Here is a 17108-nt window from a genome sequence, read left to right as displayed (position 1 = left end):
TGCTTAAAAATATTATTCTTCGAGAAAAATTAAATAACAGAATATCGTCACAACTTTCACAAAACGGGTGTTCTACAAGGGAGTAACTTGGGACCTCTGCTGTTTGTACTATTTTTCAGCGACGGCGTATTGCTGCTAAGAGCTGGCTACAAACTAGTTTATGCTGACGACTTGAAGAGTTGTGTCTTGTTGTTCGTACTAAAGAGGTTTACTGCAAATTTTCGTTGATTGGTGTAGCAGAAATAAGCTTGCCACTAACGTGGTAAAATGTGGTTATTACGTTCCATAGTATTTTATGCCCTGTGCAGTTCAGTTATAGCATTAACGGTGCAATTCTGACAAGAGTCGGACAGGTGTGTGATTTAGGAGTGCAGTTGGATTGAAAACTGGGTTTTATTTTTAAGATAGCTAAAGACTTCAAGGATCCCCATTGTTTGAAGGCACAGGCTGAAAAGGCTTCAGTGATCTGGTTTCCACATCAAGTATCGTGGTGCATTAGAATCGAACGAGTGCAGAAACGCTTTCTGCACATGTACTGTTAGAATATGTCTACTAGGCTTAAGATGAGTTGTAAAGATTGTTATTTGTGTTTGTAGGGTTTTAATAGATGGTGGTTTTTGCGCCCGACTGAGAATGGCATGAAAGGTGGACTTTTTCCCATTCATTCCGTCCGTGTAGACTTTAAAGTCCGATAGACATAATGAAATACATAAATACATAAATACCATAGAAATTAGAAGATAGACATAAAACCTAGAACAAATTTTATCGGGAATCCTGTGTACTCATTCACGTAAAAGTGCGCTACAAATCAGACTCGCACTCAAGCTAGCATACGTGCATATTATAGAATCCATGTTTGCACGAAAGGTTCGTATATCGACTGTTATAAGTCTACTGGCCGGTCGTAGCGCAGGCTAGCGGAAAGTTCTATCGCACTCTTGTCATCCCGCATAATGCCATGGTGTTGAGAGAGAGAGAGAGAGAGAGAGAGAGAGAGAGAGAGAGAGAGAGAGAGAGAGAGAGAGAGAGAGAGTGCACGTTGTTTACGGCAGGCACTCAAAAAGTTTTTTTCTCATTCAATTTTTTTTTCGTGTGATTTCCCTCGGCATGATACTGTACCTTGATGTGGTCCGGGGGCTTTTCCACCAAAGCAGTATTACAGTGATTATATCACAGAAACTTGGGATACGAATATTTTCTTTTTAGTTAAGTTACATTGTGATCAATTTTAGTACTTAACTTGGCGACCTTTATTATCCACTGCCATGGTCAAATCATATACAATGTGGGTTTAGGGCCCAATTCTCTCTGCAAGCAAATTTCTTATTCTCTCATATACACTATCAATCTCTCATTCCAAACGTACAAACGTGGCCTACACGATAGCACAAACCTGGTCACAAATACGAACGCCCGCGTTCTCGCCAATATTCAAACATCCCGATTGATTAGGTGAACGTTGGAACCTAAGAACCTAAGCTCGCGTAATCATGAATCGGTTACGTCCGGAAGTCTCCGCCCTTGATCCTAGCAGCCCAAATTCATGCCTTTAGTTGGACCAATAGAAATAAAAACTAGATAAGACGCCCACGCGCGGTCATTGAAGAATACGCGAACATGCGAATGGCCACACGCTTACAAAAATAATGTGCCCACGCGAAGTTACATACTAGCACACGCGACAAAAATGTCCACATACAAACGCTCGAGTCCTTCGCGATCATCCACGCACGACCACACTCACGATCTCGTAAAAAGTATAACACCCCGGTGACTAAGTGAATGGTTTAGCACTTATAAATTAACAATCCCGGTCTCGAGAGTGAACCTCCAAATGCCCGTGTTCGCGCGATCATGAATCGGTTTCGTCCGGAATCCCCTATTCTAGGCCCTAGTAGCATAAGTCCAATGCCGTCAGGTGGACCAATCAAAAATATAATGCTCATATTCACTAAACTACATAAAAATCGAATGTATACACACAAAGTCACATACATGTGACAAACAAATATAAAAATGCTTGAGCCCTTCGCGACCATCCACGAAACCTATACTCGCGCTCTTCCAGACATTAACATCTCGGTGATAATATGAACGTCTCAGCACTTGTAATCACTCAAATGTAGTCTTAAGCGTGCACCTACAGTCCCCCGCTCTCGCGCATTCATGAGTCGTTCACGTCCTGAAGTCTCTATCCTCGATTCCAGAAGTCTAGGTCATGCCTTAATTGAATCAATTAGCTCTACAGCTCCAGTAGGACAACTCTCGAAAAAATCGGCACATTATTAATACTCAATAACAATACTAACTCTTCTTTTTATTTTATTTTTATTTATTTTCGGTCTCATGCGTTATATTCTTGTGATGACCTTTTCGAGCTCATACATCCAAGAAGAGCAACATTGCTGCCAACAATGATTCTTCTCTGCCATCAGACGTCGCCAGGTTTTAGAACAATGGAGATGTATTCTCATACTCGATGGAATCAGATAAGTAGGAACGATCAACAAACTGCAAGTAGTACACGTTTCTTATTTTAACAAATACAATAATATTCGTATTAAAATATTATTTACAGGCTCCACATATATCTCAACACAAACAAATACACAAATGCTTGACAGGTGACTGGGCCAAGTGCATTCACTCGTAGGATCTATCATTTCGAGGATCGCCTCGATTCCACGAAACCAGTGCACAAGTAAACTGACATAAGCTAGTCTCATCTGGTGAATGCATGCAACCTGGAAACCCCAGACACGACAGGACGAGACGGCAGACTGGACTCGACGAGGCCTAGTTCAGAGTTTTTGGGCATTCTGCAATGCACGGTTAGTGACCTAAAAAAGAAACATTCGGCATGTTATTTTTCCTTTTATTACTATATCTTTAGTTAGGTTCATACTCACACTCACTAACACAATCAATTGCATATTCTCTCATATACACTCACATCAAAAACGCCCAAACGCCCCTAACTTTCAAACACAAACCTGGTCAAAACGCGAACTTACATTACAATTTCAATCATTCACACACACCTACGCTCGCAATTTCGCCAACATTAAAACACCCCCTTACCACAGAGAACAGACATCCATGATCGAACAAAAATATTTAAAAAACGTGTGTAAACATTTGAATTAATATACTAAAAACACTAGCGCCGCCACACCAACCTATCCCAACTATCCATCAAATCGATTCCGGAACCGGTTCAAAATCCTGGAGGGATTCAGCATGGAATCTAGCTCAAAGAAAACAACCGATTCCGACTCTATCGGTTGACGCATTTGAGCTGGAATTCATGCTGGAAGTCCGAATCGGTTCCGGACTAGTTTGACTGGGTAGAGGAATAACCGCTGTCAATTCTGTCGCACTCAGCCACAAAAAAAAACATGACGACAGTAGCGTACCTGTTTTAGATATCCAAACTACCTTCGAAACCGTTAGAGATTTTACACAAGTTGAATGCTGAAGATGGACGTCTGTTCTCTGTGCCCTTACTTAGGTGAACTTTTCAGCACCTATAACTTTACAACCGCGGTCGCAAGCATTAACCCACCACTCGCGCGATCATAGACCGGTTACGTTCGGAATTCTCTACTCTCGACTCATGCCTTCAGTTGGACCAATCAAAAATGATGCTCATATTCGCCAGACAACACGTTCCTCTACCATACACTAAAAATTAATTATCATATTCACGGTCCGCGCGCGATCGTTCAAGAATACACGTGAATATGCGAATGGCCACACGAATTTAAAATCGAATTTATGCACGCAAAGTTAGAGACACGCTAGCATTCAAATGCTCGAGCCTTTGGCGATCACACTATTACACAATTAGTAAACGCCCCCGCTAACCCAGACAGATATGCACTCCTGGACTCGAACGCTAAACACCACACCTTCCACACATACACCACCAAGGACTGAACATTAGATTCATACATACAAAGCAACAAGTAATAATTACAGGTATTCGTCTGGCAACCGGGGGAAGTACATCTCAAACGCAGAACTTATCATTTCAATGATGGCCCTGGATCTGCGTTGCCTGTGTTCAAGGCACCATAGCTTTGTCCGTCAGGTCAAGGATGTATGAAACCCGCTAGCCACCACCCTCGGCCCTAGCTGCCCATAAAGGGATAAAAAAAAAATTTTTTTTCGTGTGATTTCAATTTACAAATTACATCCAACTAAATAGAACTTTAATTGGTACACTAAATAGATACTCCTCGCAACAAAATTTTTAAATTATTTAAATAGATACTCCTTGCAAAAAAATATAAACGAAAATAAAAGTCACAAGAACAGAACATGCTTCGTAAAATCAGTTTCAAATATATTTGAATGTAAAAATGGGAAATTAACTTCAGGCGTAAAAATCGGACTGAAATGCTTCAGCATAAGAATCAGTTAAAAAGTTTTCTACCGCAAAACTGGGAAAGGATGTACCTCCAGTATAAGAACGGATAAAAAAAAAATAATTCGTGCGCAGGAGCTTCCGTATATCGTGAAGTTCAAAATTAAAAATCGGTTAAACAAAACTGCTTTTTAAGAATCGGATCCAACTCTTGCAGAGGAGAGCCCAATTTCGATTTTTATGCTTAAAGTTTTATATCCGTTTTATATATTCTAATATATTTGAAGTGAGTTTTACGAAGCATGTTCTATCTGTGCGACTTTTATTTTCGGCCGCCCATATAGCATAGTGCTTTCGCATTGGTCTGCTAAACCAAAACAAGTTTTGGCTTCGCTATAGCTCATCGGCATAACAGAAGTTCTGCTCAGACGGGACATCACGTTTGACCAGTCGTTTGAATCGAAACGTAAATTGTTTCCGTTTTGAGAATTAGCGTCAAGCCGGCGCTAAATTATTCCGGCAATAAGTTAGTGTCGGTTTCTGATGATACGAAGTCGAAACGCTTCCATGACTTTATTAAGTTACAAACGCATACAAACAGTGATTTCACTAAAAAAAAATTCGCCCCTGGGAGAAACTTTGATGTTTACCAAATTTTTACCCCTTAAGGAGAAATAGCCTTGCCCTTCTAGCCATATTTTGCTACTACACGTACATGAATGCTGTAATGTATGTACAAATATGGACAGATATAATAAAGATAATTATAATCCTACCTTCTCCGTTGACTTTGTTTACAATTCAGATATTGTATGTCCAAAGCTACCGCTTGTAAAAAAACTTCTACTGTTGGTGTCTTTGGAGTTGGCAATGCCTTTTGTACAACGAAGGTCAATACAGTCGTGTCTTCAGAGGTTTTTGCAATTTCTATCATGTTCAAAAACTCGTCGATGATTTTTTCTTAAAATCGACGGTGCTCTCATTGCTTTTTTCCAAGCTAGCTTTCTCATCCGCTAATATTTGGGGATGCCTCAAAGACGCATCCAACGAATCACAGGTTTTGCAGGTTCCTTGAACGCCAGATTGAATTCGGTGTTGAAAATTCGACGAAATAAGTTGTATCAAAGTTTCAATAGCTGTTTTACAGGAACAGGGAGCGATATCCTGTTTTTTCATTCCGCTCGGATTAGAAGAGATCGACTTTATGCGGTAGTTGATTGTGGAGCTATGGAGCCATGAAAAACTACCAGCAAACTTTATGGATAATACTGTCTGTGCTCATCTATTAATTGATATGTAAATGTGTTCTGCTTTCTTCGAATTTGCACGACGGGTAAATTCAAACTTCTTCTCTCACTAGTCGCAGTGGGTATTACTTTTACATCGTTCCTTAAAATCAGAGTTTTTCGGCATGGTTAGATTCATTGCAATAAGCAATTAATAAAAAATTGTTTTTGACGACTAATTTATCATTCCAGGGCATTTTTTACATTTGCAGAGAGTTTGAGATTTAAATTCAATTTTTGAGATCAAGAGTCTTCTTTTCTTGGTCGTAAGCCAGTGGTCTTTTCCACGCGGTTTTTAGTAACATCTGCTTCACACGTATCAGGAAACCTCTGTCTTCTACGAGTTGGTTGTGGTACATCGAACATGTCTGTTAATCAAAATAAATTGTTAATACAAGACGAAATTATACAGCCGAGTACTTTATAAGGTTCTTTACATGTTTATAATCGCCCATTTCGGCGAAGTAAAAGAAATATTTGAAAATTAATTTGTTTTGCCGTTCGTCCTTCCTTTTCATTGACTAATAGAACCTGTATTTGGATTTGACCGCGCTTATACCAACAAAATGGAGCCAAAAGTAGGGCACGATGCTTTAATCAGCCATGCAGTCCTCGCGCGTACTTGATGTAACACACGCAGATTTCAAGCTATCGACAACTTGAATGCTGTTTTCTCGAAACCGCGTTTTTCAAATTGGCGAACACCATAATTCAAAAACTAATCAACGAATTGACTTGATTTGTTTCATGAGAATACACAATTTCATCGACAAGCTGATGAACAACAGCAAACTGGATAATTTTTTTCTGTTTGACAAAAGTAAGCGAATTTTACAGTAAAATATAAAATTTTTCGTTTTTCATGAAGCCATTTTCCGAAATTCGAACTTTTTTCAATTTTTCCGATTAACTACAAGTCTCAGCTTCACAAATCCTATTAAATTTCCTGTGTCAGACATTTGTTTCAAGAGTTATCGTGTTCGTCGCGGCGTTCCTCGACGTGGAAATGGTTGGATGTCTTTTGGCTCTGCGTAACTGAAAACATTTTTTATGATTGTATAAATAATTATTGACGCTTAAGTGCATACTGTTGCCATTTGGCAACATACCGAATTTTATGATATAAAGCCTCAACAAGAGGTACAGATCGTATTCATCCAGAAACATGAGTACCAAAGAAAAATGAAACTCATGCATTTCAGGGTTAACATTACACATTGTTGTCTTGCCTTCAAAATCGTAAAACAAAGCAACGTTCGGTCGAGCGTCTATAGCTTAAAAGTAGAAGAGAGTTTAAATAACAAACTCTTACGCTCGCGCGATCATAAATCGGTCACTTCCGGAAGTCTCTATTCTCGGTACCAGCAGTCTAGGTCCATGCCTTCAATTGGATTAATTAAAAAACAAAGCTCTCATATCCACTAGACAACGCGTTCCATGACCGGGAACTCTAGTGATATGGGGTAACTCACTTCCTGTCAGAATGTGAATCGTACACCGAAAACTAAATATCATAATGACGGTCCGCGTGACCATCCAAGAACACATGCGAATATGTTACAAAACCGAATTTATACACGCGACAAACACGTTAACATACGAACGCGTAAGCCCTTCGCGATCATCCACGCACACGTACAAACCTCAACTAACAACTCGGTAATAAGGTGAACGTTTTAATACTTACAAAGTTACAAACGCGGTCTCAAACGTAATTCCACAAACGTCTGTGTTCGCGCGAGCATGAATCGGTCACTCTCGGTTCTAGCAACTTAGGTTCATGCATTCAGTTGGACCAATCCAAAAATACAGCTCATATACAATAGATAACACGTTTCATGGCGACATGACCGGGAACTCTAGTGATTTGGAAGAACTCACTTTCTTCTAGCACCTGAACACCGTACACCGAAAATTAAGTATCAAATTCACGGTCCGCGCGCAATTATCCGAGAACACACACGAATATGCGAAAGGTACACGGTTATAAAATAGAATACAAACGCACACGCGACCGAACACATTAACGTACAAACGCTCGAGTCCTGCGCGATGATATACGCGATCGAGAACTTCCTACGCCCGCACATATCTGAACCGTACAATGAATATCACATTCAGAATCACGGCCCGCTGCAATTGGTCTTAAGCAGTGTTTTAGTGGGTGACATTTCCCGCCTCGTCTGCAATTGAAGTGAGTGATTTTAACAGGGAACCCTTCCGAGAAGCTAGCTCTACGACTCCAGTAGGACAACTCTCAAAAAAATGAGAAATGATAAAATTGCTAATAAACAACAAACAAGTTGAAACAAAGCTACATTCCGTAGCGGGTCTTTACCTGATCGATAGTAGCAGTAGTACTATAATTGCTTTTTATTTATCTCTTGTATCTTTTTTGTACATGGAATTTACATTTAAGTGATATAGTTTGTACTTTTCAGCTTTGGTATAAATATGCTTTTAATACTATTTTTGCCTTTCTCATATAAAGAAAGGCTATGCAATCACTCCAAAAATCGATTGCCTAACCGAGGCCCGGAGGGCCGTTTCATATCCCATTCGATTCAGTTCGTCGAGATCGCAAAATGTCTGTGTGTATGTATGTGTGTGTGTCAAATAATGTCACTCAATTTTCTAAGAGATGGCTGAACCGATTTGCACAAACTCAGTTTCAAATGAACGTATATCGCTCCCATAAGACGCTATTGAATTTTAAGTTGATCGGACTGCCGGTTCCGGAGTTACGGGTTGAAGAGTGTGGTCACAGCAAATTCCCATACAAACTGGTAACCCCATGATGTCCGAATAATGAAAATACATATTAACCTACGTTCAACATTACTTGGATTTGCGGGTCTAGATCACTAGTTTTGATCTTGATGCCCCCTGGAAAGTTCCCGAGCTAATGTCACACCTAATTGCCAGCAAACTCATCGATGTTTACAAACTTGATTTCAAATGAAAGATATAATACTCCCATTGACTGCTATTGAATTTCATTCAGTTCTGACTTTTGGTTCCGGAGTTACAGGTTGGTAATTGCGGTCACATAGGAATTTCTCATATAAACCGGTACAATCGTAATACCTCATAGGTTTAAAATCTATTGAAATGAACATCAAATTACATCTTTTCGCAGGCCTAGATCACTGATGGCGAATCAAAAATTATTGGAATGTATTGTCCACTATCGATAATTCCGGAAGTCCCAGCGTTCCGGGCAAATTCCAGATCTAAAGCCACTTCGGTGATGACAACCAAATTTCACAAACCTAGTCTCAAATGGAAGGTATAATATGAAGTTCGGTGTTGAACTCTCCATCTACCCCTCCACCTCCTACCTCTCAACTTCCAGCCCTCTTTCACCTCCCACCCTCTCAGACCAACCTCCCACATGCATTCCCTTCATCCACCCCGTATACTATGATAAGTTAGATGATTCCCGACGCATCCTCCCTCTCCTACTAATTATATCCCTTCCCTTCTCCACCATGAAGTTAACATGAAGACAACATTGAACTCACGCTGATTAAGCTGTATAAATATTATATTTTTATTTATTTCAAGTGTGTCAGTATCGACATGTTGCTTATCAGGTTCGTGACAGTCGTGCAGTTATATATGCACATCAAGTGTAATAAGAATGTAATAGACATTTCCACAATGTTATATTGAACATAACCAGCCATTAAAGCATAGTTTGGATAAATGAGAAAGGCAGAATTGCATCACTAGGTGGATTCAGACAGGTTTTTTACATTCAATTTACATTCGTAGTGATATTCATTGCCGATTGTACGGAATTATGTTTGCTACCTGGTCGATAGAGCTCGCAGCTAATTCTCAGTATACAAGACAAACATGATCCTGCTGATACTATGAATCCCTACTGATTGGGACGCGAAAATATGACGACTGCCTTATGAGAACCTCTGAACCACCAGGATTAAACTATTAATGTACGTACCACACATAAAAACAAGGCGTCGTACATGTCTGAAAAATGATGACAATCCTTCATTTTAAGAAATAAGATGACATCGTGTAAGATCACAATTAAAACCATCAAGAATCCAACCACTGCAGTATGATCCCAAAACCGTATTTAAAATTACAAAACTTTGGGAAACTTTTTTAGTATTTTATTGGCGGTTTTTTCGTATTAGTGAAATTAGTGTGGTCCTTGCGGTTAGGGTGTTCCAAGGATCAACCAACGTTGGATCAACTTTATTGATGTGTAAAATCTACCTACGTAATGTTCTACAAAGTTATAAAACAAGTAAATTGAAATAATTTTGTTGAATAAACTTGATGGCTATGGCTAACGGTTCATATTTCACAATGTTTTAAAGATTTACGGTAGGGAGGCTTTCGAAAAATCGGTTTTGATGTATTATCTCTCCATGTGTTAATTGCTTATAAATGCTTTGTTCTAGAGACTGTTGCAACTTTTATTGACGCACATTTTTGCAGAAGCTATAAATCAAAATGTCTTCAAGGGCACATTTCAATCTGTCCATTTGATAGATCAAAGTTTTATTGTGGAAAATACTGCACAACAGCAACTAAATGCCAAATGATCGCGGATTTATAACAGCGACCCGTAAAACAGAATCAAATTGGAACTTCCAACCGCCATCAGCAAATAAGCAATATCACCGATGATCTGGACGTTAACGATAACGCGAGAGAATACAACCGGGCAGACCTCGAAGTTACGGTGGGCAACACAGATAATGCTTCACTACCAAGAGAAATTATCATAGCACGCAGTAGTAGACTTTGCCAATAGGATACAACAGAAAGAGATTGAATTAAGTTATGTTATTTTTTACGTATTCTAAAAATATAAAAGGCCAATGGCTCATTCAAACTTAAGCACTAAGCTCTGTGAAATAAAATAATATAGAAAAACAGTCCTAGAGAAGGGTCCAAATTAGATATTAAAAATGAATAGCATATTTGAATGATAATATCAATAAAAACTTTAAATATGTCTGAGTACCTCAAGTTTAATTTTTATTTGAATATCATAATCTACTTATCGCAAAGTGATCAAGTTCTGATTTTAAAGGGTTATGAACGGCTCCTAATACTGTTCAGATTTAATCGTGATATATTTCCGCCAGTTCAAAGAAGTGGTTTCGAGAAATATGCGTTTAAAATCTTCAACTCGCTAGGGATATACCTAAGGGATGTTACGGCAGAATAGAAAAGTGTATGTACATTTAAATATTATTGACGCCTTACATTTGTTGGCATATCAATCAAAGAACCATAAACCAACATGGTGTGCCAATCAAATATTCGATTTTTATGAAAATTCAACAGTAGTGTGATAATCTCTGCTTATTAGTTCAACAATCTCTAAGTTGCAAGCACAAATTGAAGCTGCGAACAAATAGCAAGCTGCGGTTTAGGTTCCGCAAATGAAATCCTCATAGCGATTGCCGCGACCTCCAATGATTTCATGTTTGGTTAAATTCCGTCAGATGGCACGGATCTGTTCGATTTCCCAACCCACAATGTCGAAGGAAAACGTCAAAATGTGCAACATACACTAATGCGCCGGTTTTCCGATGAGGCCAACACATACCGAAGCATATCGCCTTTACTTCAGGCATTTGAGTTGAACTCGTAATATTTACACTGCTTGCTGCGATGCCGAATGTGTGAAGCTGGCTGAAATCGACAATATTTTTCTCTACTACACACACATGCACACTAGCTGCCTTGATGTACACATTGCTTTATTCTTGGTCTTTGAGAGCAGCGCTGGTGTAGTAACACATCATTCGCAGAGAAAGTTCAGCTAGCCCAGGAAGGCCCAGAAGGAAGAAAAATATTGTCCACGGATTTTCGGAGATATGCTGCCCGGTTTTGTACCTGCATAGAGCGGAACTACATTGTGCATATCCGGAAACTGCGGGTGGAGAAGCTGTCGTTCCGATAGGATATCAGGTAGGTTTCAAATCATCTTTGAAGTTTGCTAATATTTTTTTTTCTTTCATCGTTGGTTATGTCTCGAGAGTATCCATTTTATGCTTTTGGGGAATGTGATGGTATCGAATGGAGCGAAAAGTTCCAATGGTTGTCTGTACCACCTCAGCATTGCAGAATTCAATTCTAGCAGATAATTGGCCTTGGATGCATGCAGTTTTACAAGAATGTTATTCGAATCGTGCCACATCGGGGATTCAATGACAGGCAAGGCTATGTTCATTGTGTTCTTTTCGTTATTGAATTTAAGCATTTTTGGGTAGTTGGGTGAAATATGTGGTCATACGTTTGTTTGGGTAAGTACATTTCTTGTAAACATCTAGTAGTCATGAATCAACTAGCTGATCTAAATTCGATAATTTTTTCTATTCTCTGACCTATAATAGTTCTCAGAATACACAACGAGATGGCGCTTCTATAATTACGCGTATTCAATTTTTTGCGAATAAAAAAATTGATTTTTTAGATGAATCGCTGCTACTGTATAAAATATATTTGAATAATCGCAATAAGCATAAACTTATGTAGATAATGAACGGTGTGATATCCCACTCCTCCATTACACTATATAAGCGCATTATTTCGTCCACTGGTACACACGTACCTGTGTGTAAGTGTAGTATGCTTTTCCGTGCAGGTTTTCTGACTTTATTTTATTCGCAATAACTACTTTGTTCTTGCCTGTAGCGGTTTTTTCATTCCTTAGCTACGCTGCCACAATCTCTGGCATTTTGATGAACGTAAATAACGCAATGATAACGTCCACGTTTAGTGAAAATTTCGAATGCTCTGAAATTGGAATAATTCCTTCAAGCGCACGAATATTTCAGCAATTTGTCCAATTCACCATATTTTTTCAGTTTCTGGTATTTCGTTAAGGAGATCCTATTATGCAAGCTAGCTAAGGATAAGAGGAGCTATTAATTTAGTTGCAAAAATTCAACAGTATAACCTGCTGGTTCTATTATCTGAACGTTAATATTATGATGATTACTAACTACGCGCTGAGATGTTCAATCCAGGGTATTCTTGACCACGGAATGATTTATATAATGCCTTGACGAGCAATGCTGATCCGATTGATCTGCAAAAAGTTAGTCTTTCCTCCATTTTTCTTTTTTTGCGTATTATCGTATTACGAGAATAATTGAGCAACTACAAATACTACTATACTAATTATTGATTCATTTGATTTCTTCCTGGCCCGGGTTGGTGTTTGTACGTATGAAGGCTCAGTGCGTGGTAATGATGATATACAAAATTACAATCGATCAATGTTTTAATAGTTATCGTTAATTAAACTTTTTATTAAGCCAGTTCCGTTCAAAGACGGTCTTGTTTCAAAATACTTTAACACTGTTCCGTGTTGCAGTCAGACGTTGCTTGAGGTAGTACATCTTGTATGCCTTTAAGTGGATGTAACACAACACTTAGCTACAGCAAACCTGTATTATCGCAAGTAATTTTATTCTACCACTAATTTTTTTTTCTCGTGACGTTCCAACAGATACTGTAATCATGTCCTCGACCAGTCAGAATAGGGACACTGCTACGTTGGTTAACACCATAGCTTCGCCAACGGTTACCATGGTGTCATCATCGATCTCAGGTTCCATGATCGACAGTCGGAATGTGTACAAACTGTCCCCGACGAAGACAGGCATAATCAGCCCTCAGCAGCAGCAGGACATTGTGAAAATTAGACTCACAAAGGACGACAGTGGAACAGGTATTGGCTATACGAAGACGATTATCAGCACCGCTCAGACTTTTCAAGGTAATCGACCAAGCATTATAAGTCAAGCGAACTCATCACTAATCGTACTCGATAAGGATATGAATCTAACCATGAACAAACGCGACACTATTAAAACATATTTCGTCAAGAAACCCCCGGCTACCGTTGAGCGGATCGATCCCGGTTCGCCACCAAAAAGCTCGTCCAAAAACGTTAAAAAATCAAACCTCGTTTCAGATAAGGCAGCTAGTAAAACCACACCGCAAAAATTGAGCTTCAACCTAGCACAGCAGCCTACGTTACAGCTTAAAACTGCCCAAAACAAAATTGTATTGGTAAAAATGCTCCCTAAAATACCGCAGAGCGGTCCCCAAGTTATTGCAGCCCCAACTTCAAGAAGTAGCGTCTCACCAACTACCATTGCCCTGGCTAGGAGTGTTCAAGGCTTACGTCCGCTGCCGCCTATGGTATCACCCCCAAAATCTACCATTTCCGCGTACCTCGCAGCAAGGACACCTGAAAAGAAAGAAACTACTGGATCAGAAATCGCTAGGTCCGAGAGTATGTCTTCAATATCTTCAAATTTCACGCTGGCCACGATACCATCAACTACAGACAGTTTTACCGACATAAATAAACAACTCAGTACTACAGTAAGCAATTGTAGTTTTGAGCAATATTCAACGACAGACATACCACAGGAATCTAAAACAGAGACGAGCTCTGGCGGAACAATAAACGTTAGTTCGACGATGGACGTGGGAAATAACGACGAAAATGATGGCGTTGGTACAGCAAGTGCAAAATTTTCACGTGAGATGAATAGTTTAAAGGCTTCGCAGAGCAGTTCTAAAATTCTCACCGAGTTTATGCAAGACTCAATGTCATCGGAGAAGCTACGTAAAAGACGTCGGTCACGATACGATGGAGATGATAGCCGGAGTTGTGGCAGCTCAACGCCCACGTCGCAAAAACGAAATTCCGTTTGTGGGCGGGATGATGAAGATATGGAAGATGGCAGTCCATCGACCAGTAGTAAGCGCTCAGGAATGCGGTCAGCGAATGCTGAATTTTCTATGAAACAACGGAAGTTTCTCAGCAGCATACATCAGAATAGTGATGGATCCGATAATTCTGACCACGAACAAGATTCAACGAACCACAAGAAGAACTATCAAAGTCATGTACCAGTTGCGCCAAAGGTAATTATTTTTAAATATTGCAACCTTGTCCATTTTCTATAATACTTTGCGATCTTTTTTACCAGCCTGGATGGGATAAATTCTGCTGGCGCTGCAAGACGTGTGAGCCGGGACTGGAGACGTGCGCTGGGTGTATCCGGTGTTTTCATCCGGTTTGTTTGAAGCTGAACCCAGCGTTTTTCATTGTGGAGAAAAAATGGAACTGTCCTGAGTGCATCAAGTTGCAATCAACTGAAGAAACATGCTCAGACATCGACGGCAAGCCGACGAAGGACAAACTCAAGATTGACAGTCTCACCGTTTCGCTCAAATTCGCTATGAAACGAATGCAGCAACTGAAAGGGGTAAGTCGTTCGATTAGGAAATTATTACTAAATTGTTTAGATTATTGCGACCCTCGCCCATTAGAAGGCTTTGGTTTGATTTTTGACTCGGTCAATCAATATTCAAGATATTGATATTATTTTATACGCATTTCATTGATAGTAGGTCGGGTAATCTAAAGTTCTTCCTCACATGCCTATGCCAATAGCGAATGCTAATCGGACGAATTAGCAACTGTCTGCCAAGTAAATACCGGTCCTCGGGAAGAGGACTAAATTTTGCGCCTGTTTGTCTCGAAGTGTGTAACGTCATGTCATATTTTGTCCAGACTATGTATCAAGCTCCTAACAACGCGTGTTTTATCGTCAGTGATGCAATTAAAACTTCCGCATTGATTCCGCTTCTGTCTGGTTCCTGGTCTCCTCTTGGGTCCCCTAGGTCTGAATCGATTATTAACTAAATCAGAGAGCGCTGATAATCGTAATGTCGACGAATACTAATTTCCCTGTAACTATGTATTCTGCCAGTTATTATTCCGGTTGTAGTGTGTACCAATGATTATTTTGTTTGAAAATCAAAAAGTATTTAATTGTTAGAACTAAGTCATAGTGAACAGACATCCAGATTCGAACAAACAAGTTTAAAATGCTTGTTTTCCCGAGCAGAGTTTGACAAAAAATTGAAAACTAAACTTGATGTTGTGATGTTCGGCAAATGATTAAAATGGTTTTGGTCACGTCGATGAAAATAGCGCTTTCTGTTTATATTGCATATCGATTCCCACTTTAAATGAAATGAACGGCATCGAAGATCCCTCCTTCCACGCTGGAACAAGTTTCTTCACTGCGGCAGGGTTAACACCGAGCGAATCTTTGACCATTTCGGCGATATCATTTTCACTCACTGTATTTCTAATACGCGTAAAGAACAACCAACACACATTAGCAGAAATGCTATTCGGAGCTAACGAATGTATGTCTCACGATTCACTTTTCGAACCTTGTTTCAATTTGATCGATGAGAGCGGTGAAGACTGAGCCAGGGGCGAGGATGCAAAATGCCTACCTTTTCTGCGGCTGTAATTTTTCTGCCTACATTCTCATTTCTCTTTCAACGCTGCTGTCGTTCGCTATTGCAGGACGCCCAGCGCTGTATGGCAGTCTGCAAGCAAAGCAGTAACATGACTAAAAATACTGCCCCCAGTACAGCCACCAGACGCGAGCGGTTCAGCTTCTCTTTCCTTATTTTACACTTTTTAATATTTTTAATCTATTCAATATTTTTAATCACAAACGACGACAAAGAATGCGGTTCGTTTACGCCACGACCGGAATAACGCTTTTGTGTGCGGGCCTCTTCCTTTGACTATGCAGAGAAAAGTGTACAAAGCGAGAGAACAAATTTTACTACGCCACACTCTCACCGAGCAGTCGGAGTACATGAGCAAAACAAAAATGTATTCTACTGCTCTACGGGAAAATGTACTCGATTTGGCTACCGTTCTGGCAAGAGCTGTAGTGATGCGTCGCTGTAGCGGGCTGTACGGCTTGTGCAAATGTAAATATACCGAAAAAATGTAGTTTACCGGTACCGTTGGCATCCCTGGCCAGGGGTGCGGTTTGTGAAGGTGCTAATACGTCGAGATTCGTTCGAGCCAGTTCCATAATTGTTTCATTCATTGTTGTAACTTGAATCTTTAACTTGCATACTTCATCTAACAAATCCGATTCACACACGGTTTGGGATGCAGTGTTGACAGCGGAAGCAGCGACTGATCAGGCTGGATTGGAAGCAGGAGCTTCAGAAATCAGTTTTCTCTTGTTAATGAATGCTTCGAAACGGCGAACATCGCACATGATCACTGTGCATGGAGTACACATCCAAGCGATATTTCGGTGCCTATCACATCTGTCCAAATCATCAACAGTCAGTGCAACGCATTCGGCGTGATACTGTTCTGAACAAAAACCTTCGCAGACGATATAATTTTGGCCATACAAGATAGCAGTGAAGCATTTGCCACATTCCATATTTCACTAGCTTATTGTTTGCGTGGAGTGAGCTATACGGTAATGTCTCGTATGTAACACCGTCAGATTGTTGTGATGGACAATAGATACAATAGCGACGACAGCTAATTGAAACGAAATTCGTTTTAAAATCCTTTATCTTAAATACGTTTATTT

General features: G+C 39.8%; 1 protein-coding gene across 8 annotated transcripts in view; it reads left to right on the top strand.

Moving 5' to 3' along the window:
• Positions 1–11358: 11358 nt before the first annotated feature.
• The window catches only part of LOC131684351 (MYND-type zinc finger-containing chromatin reader ZMYND8-like), a 33954-nt gene continuing 28204 nt past the window's right edge, over positions 11359–17108 (top strand). The window contains exons 1-4 of one of the 8 annotated variants that reach the window (XM_058967153.1): positions 11677–11954; positions 13166–13579; positions 13634–14598; positions 14664–14942. In XM_058967153.1, the coding sequence (XP_058823136.1) occupies positions 11933–11954; positions 13166–13579; positions 13634–14598; positions 14664–14942 (1680 nt within the window). In that variant the 5' untranslated portion in view covers positions 11677–11932. Of the gene's footprint in view, positions 11620–11676; positions 11955–13165; positions 14599–14663; positions 14943–17108 lie in introns of those variants that run through there. The other 7 variants (XM_058967155.1, XM_058967154.1, XM_058967158.1 and 4 more) reach the window with 7 other exon arrangements.

This window comes from Topomyia yanbarensis, chromosome 2 (genome assembly GCF_030247195.1).
Source record: "Topomyia yanbarensis strain Yona2022 chromosome 2, ASM3024719v1, whole genome shotgun sequence".
NCBI lineage: Eukaryota > Metazoa > Arthropoda > Insecta > Diptera > Culicidae > Topomyia > Topomyia yanbarensis.
The sequence above is the reverse complement of the archived record's forward strand: the minus strand, read 5'-3'. Positions and strand labels throughout refer to the sequence as shown.